Source organism: Xiphias gladius, chromosome 10 (assembly GCF_016859285.1).
Source record: "Xiphias gladius isolate SHS-SW01 ecotype Sanya breed wild chromosome 10, ASM1685928v1, whole genome shotgun sequence".
NCBI lineage: Eukaryota > Metazoa > Chordata > Actinopteri > Istiophoriformes > Xiphiidae > Xiphias > Xiphias gladius.
In genome coordinates, this window is record NC_053409.1 from 10,891,848 (window position 1) to 10,899,030 (window position 7,183).

General features: G+C 41.2%; 2 protein-coding genes across 2 annotated transcripts; both read right to left on the reverse strand.

Annotated features, from left to right (window-relative positions):
• Positions 1-67: 67 nt before the first annotated feature.
• On the reverse strand, positions 68-2,551 carry srp14 (signal recognition particle 14). The gene is made up of 5 exons (XM_040138203.1): positions 2,421-2,551; positions 1,456-1,528; positions 1,245-1,357; positions 1,104-1,136; positions 68-922 (listed from the first exon to the last, which is right to left on the reverse strand). The coding sequence occupies exons 1-5, from the start codon at positions 2,442-2,444 to the stop codon at positions 833-835; spliced, it is 333 nt and encodes a 110-aa protein (XP_039994137.1). The 5' UTR covers positions 2,445-2,551; the 3' UTR covers positions 68-832.
• Positions 2,552-3,118: 567 nt separating this feature from the next.
• Positions 3,119-7,092, reverse strand: LOC120795017 (5'-3' exonuclease PLD4). The gene is made up of 11 exons (XM_040136456.1): positions 7,002-7,092; positions 6,759-6,832; positions 6,492-6,652; positions 5,441-5,624; positions 5,207-5,327; positions 4,968-5,095; positions 4,685-4,885; positions 4,333-4,472; positions 4,075-4,240; positions 3,878-3,974; positions 3,119-3,721 (listed from the first exon to the last, which is right to left on the reverse strand). The coding sequence occupies exons 2-11, from the start codon at positions 6,807-6,809 to the stop codon at positions 3,519-3,521; spliced, it is 1,452 nt and encodes a 483-aa protein (XP_039992390.1). The 5' UTR covers positions 6,810-6,832; positions 7,002-7,092; the 3' UTR covers positions 3,119-3,518.
• Between the last annotated feature and the right edge of the window lie 91 nt (positions 7,093-7,183).

Genomic DNA, 7,183 nt, shown 5'->3' on the forward strand with positions numbered 1-7,183 from the left:
AAATCTACAACTGTTCGTGTTTTTTGTGCTATTTTACTCAATCATAACATCATTCAGAAAAAGTATCTCTGAATTAACCACATTAACTGAGGCTATTTTTTTTTATTGGTGTTTTACAATTTAAGACTCCCAGTTTGACAGCTTGGCATGGGAATGTGGTTCAAAAACGAGGGGGCACTAGAATATTCATTGTACTTCAAAAAGTAAAATAAAACATAAAATACAATTTCAGGTCAAATCAAGTGAAATTTGACAAAAAATAAAACAAAGCTGATCATATTTAGTTCTGCACCCATGCTGAAATTTCAACACATATTTAAGGAAAAAAAAAAATCATAACTGGAAAATTAACCATCCTTCTAAAGAAACGAATCGTCGAATTGAAACATGTCAACACAGTTCACAGGTTAGCCGTTAATATAACATAAATAGGGACTCTAACAATTAAATAGTATGAAAGGCAGTTAAATCATTGGGCTCCGCGGATTTTGCCCCAGAGGCAATACAGCTGTTAATGTCCTGGTTTCTGAAGCAGAAGCTGTGGAGATTCAATAAAGGTGACCTGATTCATCTTGTATGAGTTTTGAGAAATCCTCAGGTATTCTGTTCCAGATCACCGATGGCACTGAACAGCCAGGGATGAGACGTAACCATGCAAACAATGGCATAATATCGAAGCAGTCACTGGGTGGATGAACAGTGATTCAGAGGCCTTGGGTGAATGGGTAGAAAGCCGGTTGGGGTGACAGACCAAGCGGAGGTCTTTCCCATTTCCCCCACTTATCAGACAGGCCAGTTAAGGTAACCATGGTTATGTTAAAGAGTCTGTTGCTCATTGGGTGGCTTTGGTTTTCTTGCTTTTACTTTTCTTATCTTTCTTCTTAAGTCCATCCATGTGAGCTCTGAGAAGGTTGGAATACGCCTGTAAAGAGGAGTTTATGATTAATCACAAATGGCTCATTCATCAGAGACAGGTAATTATGAAACAAAAATGATCAACAGGTTTTTAATAACATCACGGAGATTTAATCAAGAGACACTGCATACAATGACCCAGGTTAATAGCTCCTAAACAATTAAAACATGTAACTAGCTCAACCCACCATTTGAAACTTGATTACTTCTTTGGTGCTAACCTGAAATTGCAGGAAAAGAAAATTTAGCATTAACAGCTTGTGAAAAGCATTAAAAGCAAAAGATCGGAGGTCTTCCAATTCAAACATTAGGAAACCCTGTTGGCTCACCACTGTGCTAATTTTCTTCTTGCCATCAGATGCTCTGAGGAGACATTTGTTGTCTGCTGGTTCAAATGTCTCCGAGTGGCCCTTTCTGGGCACTGGCTTGGTCCTCCCGTCATCTGAAAATAGACACGCATCCCACAACAGCAGCTCATGAAACTTCCTTCCTGATTAAACTTGAACGATCACTGACAACACTAAGGAGGAGCCTACTTACATTTCTTTAGTGTGATGACAACACTGCCAGATGTTCTGCACTTCTGGAAGAGCCGTGTGAGCTCTGTGAGGAACTGACGAACAGAGAGAAATGGCTGATTTTAATGTTTCAATTATTATATTTCAGCCATCTTATCCAAATTACTATAACGGTTGGGCAATTATAGATAATTGCTATGTGCGGTTTATCTCAGAATAAAGACAGGACATACTTGTTCGTCATTCGCAAGAGACGAATATGACATTTACCAGTTTATTAGGTACACCTATCTAAAATTAATGCTGTCCAATACAACAGGTCTCCGATAAATTCTACCTTCATGAAGCCTATAATGTTCAGTTTTGTTGAAAAATGTTTTAAAGAGGTGGTGCCTTGTGAATTATAGGCTATTGTATTGGGCTGCCTTAGTTTTAACAATGTGTAACGCTAAGCTATCTAATAAACTGGCAACTAAGTATAGGTAGTAAAGGACCTGATGGGTAGCAGATACATTATGGGTAAATAGAATTTAAGAAACCAAATTAGAAAGTCACAAACTGTCAATTATTCGGCCTTAGTTTTTTGTCTTTAAAGTAGCTAATATTTACGTTACTAGGTACTTACAAAGTTTGACTAACGCTAGCTACATTTGTGTCTTTGTACTAAATTTTGGCTTTAGCGTTAAGCACGACACCACCCACTTCTACGGGGCTTTACATTACAAACGCTAGCTTATGGCTGTTAATATGCTGTAAAGTCTAATAAATGGACTACATTACATTTGCCAACCAACTTCTAAACCAGTGTTAGCTTCAACCTAACGTTAGCAGACTGGCTAATTAGTCCGCTTGACGACTCAATTGTTTAACGTTGAGGGTATTAGCTAGCTAGCTGTTAGACAGCTAAAGCAGACAGGGTCATTTTCTAGGATATAATCAGTCACGACAGCAAACCAAGTTATTCACTATGTATTCTTTGGTTCTTACCGAGTCATTTTCAAGCAGCACCATGTTTACGAGTTCGGTTCAGCTGTAGCGTTGGCTCACTCGCCGCAAGCTAACCGCTGTGAAGCACACGTACTACACAACCCGACGCCCCGCCCCGCGCCCTCCCCGTGAAGGCAGCTGTTTGAACACAGCGCCGCCTGCTGTCGCGGAGGGAGGACTAAACACACCGATTTCATTGAACAAGACGCGTTTAACCAAAAAAAACTGAATTTCTTTTCATTTTTTTTACAGCATCAAAAAGCAGCTCGATCATTTCTACAACTTTCTCTGATGTTTGAGAAGGAAATCGTGTCAAGGTCATTTCTTTTAGCCAATCTTAAAGTTGCAGACTCTATTTCCTGTTAGGAATTTGGCCGTTTCTTTCCCTAGGAATTCTGCACAAGGACAGTGCCAAAGTGTAACGGAGTCTCTTGGTGTCACTTGCAAAAAGCGCAGTCTACACAGACGTCATTCTTTTAGCTGCAGCTACAGGGTGCTGACCGTTTCCGGGTACCACCGCTCTGACACAGGGATTGTACAGTTGAAGTGAATGGACGTGGTGGGATTTGCTAAGGGTTGTGGTGTACCCACTTCTAAACTGCTGCGGTGACTCTGCACTCGTATATTATTTTGTCTGTTTGCAAAAATCTCATAGTTGTTTCCACAAGTTTAATAATTGTACAGTATATACATCATATATATTTTAATAATCATACAGTAGATTCATTAATCATACATTCAACCTCAGTCAACACTAGACGACCACTAAATCTAACAAAATAGTGCTAAATCAACAAAACCTTATCTGCAGTTACATGTGTTTTAACTTATCAAGTCCAACAACTAAGGGTGACACAGCTGGTATAATGTTGTATGTCCTCTGATGTGACAGCTTTATGCACACGGACTTTATCCCTACCCCGAGCACTGATAAATGAACAAAAATCTATGCATAAACTGATGATTTTGGCATGGATAATATATTCCAATACATAGATAATATAATAAAGACAATATAAAAACAACAAAAATCACAACTATGCCACAATTACAACCTTAGGCAAGAATGTATCATTTTTGCGGAACCTCAACCTTCTGTCATGTTGATAGTGCACAGTCTGGGTTCCGCCCCAGGTCAGCGAGGTGCACAGCAAACTCGGAGTGCCAGTCTCTGCCAAAAACCGCCCTGAGCTGGCTATGCAGGGTCTTGTTCTTCCATACAGGGTGAGGAGCATGCTGGGAAATCACCAGGCCCACTCCAGCTGTGGTCAGAAAGTAGTCCCCTGACCAATTGGAGGTACCTGGGTAAAAACACGACGTTATCTGGTGAGTTATTAACTCAACTCACATGCAGCAATTGACCCCCAGAAACACCTGAATGCACAAGATCTTAGCTGCGTTTAAACTCAACAACAGATGTGTAGAAATAGAAATCCCGAGGGTAATCTGTTACTCACCAATGTAGGCCACTTTATCTGTCACCATGTATTTATTGTGGTTGACTCTGGAGTATGGAATATGAGACTGGTTTCCTACAGGCACAATGTACAATTTCTGGAGAGAGAATGATATTTGAGAAGTGAGAACAATTCAGCGGTGAGGATCCTGTGTTTACCTCAAACGAACACGACATTTATATCATGCTGTGTCTTACTACTTGAATGTTGATATCCTGGTGAGGTCTGTCCAGTGAGGCTAGAGACTGAAGGAAGGGCAGCATTGCTGGATCAGAGTCCCGCCCGCAGCTGATCAGCATGCGGATCTTAACCCTCCTCTCGAATGCGGCCATCCTGATGGCATCATCAATGAACGGCCAGTATCTGTTCAATTAAAGAATCCGAAGTGACGGAATCAAGCAAAAGAGCCACACTGTTGATGGAAACTCGTGGTTTCCTTTGTGCGCCAGGTTTACCTCAGAGGCTTTTCAAAGCGTGTTGTGGGGAAGTACTCCATGACAGCTACATCGACATAGTGTTCGGCCTCTGAGATGATGGAGAGAATAGCCTCCAGGTCCTGAGTCCTCGATAGAGGACAGAATGATGGTGGAGAACCCTGAGGTGAAAAGAGAATATGGATTAATGCGACCGAAAACAAAAATGTTTTATTCATAAAGGTGATTTCCATGTGGTAACAGTTTGAGGCTTGGCAGTTGCCCTGATGGAAACTTTAATACACACACTGTGTGGTCACTTCTCTGTAAACGGTCCTCTATCCACCAGAATAACAGTATCCTGTAAAAAGGAACCGAAACTCAAGGAACTCACGGAGAGGTAGATCCTGCTGGAGACATTATCAGCTTCCACCAGCAGGGGCTGATATTTGTTGATGTCAGTGTCGTACTTTGAAGGCCAGGGCTGCGGCAGGGAGCTGTTGGATTGTCCCATCACCCAGTAAGACTGGAAGATCTTATAGAGGTCCTTTGCTAGACTGGAGCAGTTGTAGATGACCACTCCTAGTTCCTTCACCTATAGGGTCGAAAGTAAATCGTTAGGCTGATGTTTTAAGGTTGAAAATATGCACCTATTACTGCAGGAGTTTTGATTTTACCTGTGTCAGAGCTCTCCAATCCATGTTGGCACTTCCAATAAACACATGTTTTCTGTCAACGATCCAGAACTTGCTGTGGAGGACGCCTTTTGTCAGGCGGCCAAAGTTCACCTTCCTCACCTGAACTCCTGCAGACAGGAGGAGACTGGATTAAGCAAGTTGACGCAGACGGTGCACTGCAAATCAAGGCCTAATCCAATGAATGTATAGCATACAAATAAGCGGGGTCAGTTCCAAACCTTTCTGTTTTAAGATCTTTAAATCTGTGGAGTTTGTTCTAACTGTGGGAACACTGGTCACCACTCGGACAGACACGTTCCTGGAGGGCAACTCCTCAAGTTCTCTCAGGATGTCCTTTCCCTGCCAAGGACGGACTCAGAGCATTAAAAATAATATTCAACCAAGATTTAAGGAAATGTTTAATGTTCATGAGCAGTATTTTCATGTTTCTTTCTCTCTGTTTGACAACTCACAGGTATGTCAGAGGAAGAGTTAACGCTGATGTCTTCCCCAGTCAAAGTCCAGTAAAAAGAGGCCACGTCCACTTGGTCAGTCGCCATGGAGATGAGATCCTTCCAGACTTGTCCCAGAGGGATCCCGAACGTTGCATTGGCTTTATATTTCACATGTTGGGGAATGCTCTCCACGAGGACCATGCTGAGGGATAAAACAAAGACGTGTGTCATTTCCCTCAAAACTGAGCTGCAATTTGGAGAAACTAATCTTTTATCATAAAGTCAATAGATGTGGATACGGTATGTTTAGTGCATTCACTTCCAAATACCCATCTTCATGTAGCTCAAAATGAGTAGAATCTTGACCACAGGAGAAATCCTTAAAATGATCTTGTATAGCTGAAGGGGAAAAACCTGTGGCTCACTGTCATACTTCATGTTATACACTGCAACAGTTGTACGATAGAGACCCAGTGTGTATCACCATCTACAACACAATAGCTCCATATAAAAATGAAAATAATCATCAATCATAAGTAAAATCAATGTTGAGCCAAGTCTCAGTAGACAGTATAGTATAATGTTAAACCATAAATCTTGCACATGTGAAATTGTAATGCGCAGTTTTCTTTTACGTATCTGGATAAAGTGTTGTTTTTGTTTTTGCCTTTTTTTCAGAGCCTATTGGCCACTTAAATAATAAATTGTTAAGGTTTGTTGGTTAAGTGTATTTTCGCTGATGGGGAGCTTAGGAGTAATGGGAATTAGATCCTCTACGTTTTTATTTATTTACATTAAAAGCCGCTTTTTCCAGAGTGTCCCGGGCAAGATATTTTTACTAAAAAGACTTATAAACTCATCTCAACCTGTCAATGAGTTCAGCCAGTACACTTAAATCAGAATGATCTTTTATTGACTGAACTTTTTATTGACTGTTGCAGTATCTGTCACTTCTCCTGTACTGTACCATAACAACTAGTTAACTTCAGCAGCCTACATCAGTCCCTGGTGGCTGTTCAGGTGCACAGCCATGTTTACAGACACTGTACAGCTTTAGTAGGATTATTACCTGCACTGGTCCGTAGAGAAACTGCCCACACCGGTGTCCGTAGGTAGCGTCTTGTGATCTTTCGGCGGTGGGGGTCTCTCCAGAACAGCGATGGCGAGCACAATCCCCAGGACAGTCAGACAGCCCAGAACCACGACTAATGTCACACAGCTGGTCGACCTCTAACAACATGGAGTTTGAAAGAAAAGCAATTCCAAGAGTAAGAAGAGTAAGAAGAGCATCACACAAAACAGTAAACAGTTTGGTGAACGTTTGATATAGTCCTACCCCTTTGTTTGAAACATAACTGTCATCAAGGCTTCTATACATAGAAGCCATGTTTTCCTTCAAGCACTGCTCGCCTGTTAAAGATCAAAAGCAGGAAATTATTGTCTCGGACAGAAAATAAACACTTTGAGATTTGACAATTCGGACCACAACAACGACAGAACTCATCATCCTGGCTGTTTAAGTGGTTTAAATCTCAGCACAAGTTTGGTTTTCAAAGCACTGGAAGCAAAAGCAACTTACACAAAGCAGATGCAGATTCTTTTCAACAAAAAAAGAGCTCAATACAAACTGCTTATTCCCCCTCCAGCTTTCACATGCAACTGAGCTGAAGTGATGTCTGCTTTTGAATATATCACAGCACAGTTCCTGTTTTTACTTTCATTTCTGATTCTGAGACATGTATTTGCTCAGGATATCTAAAA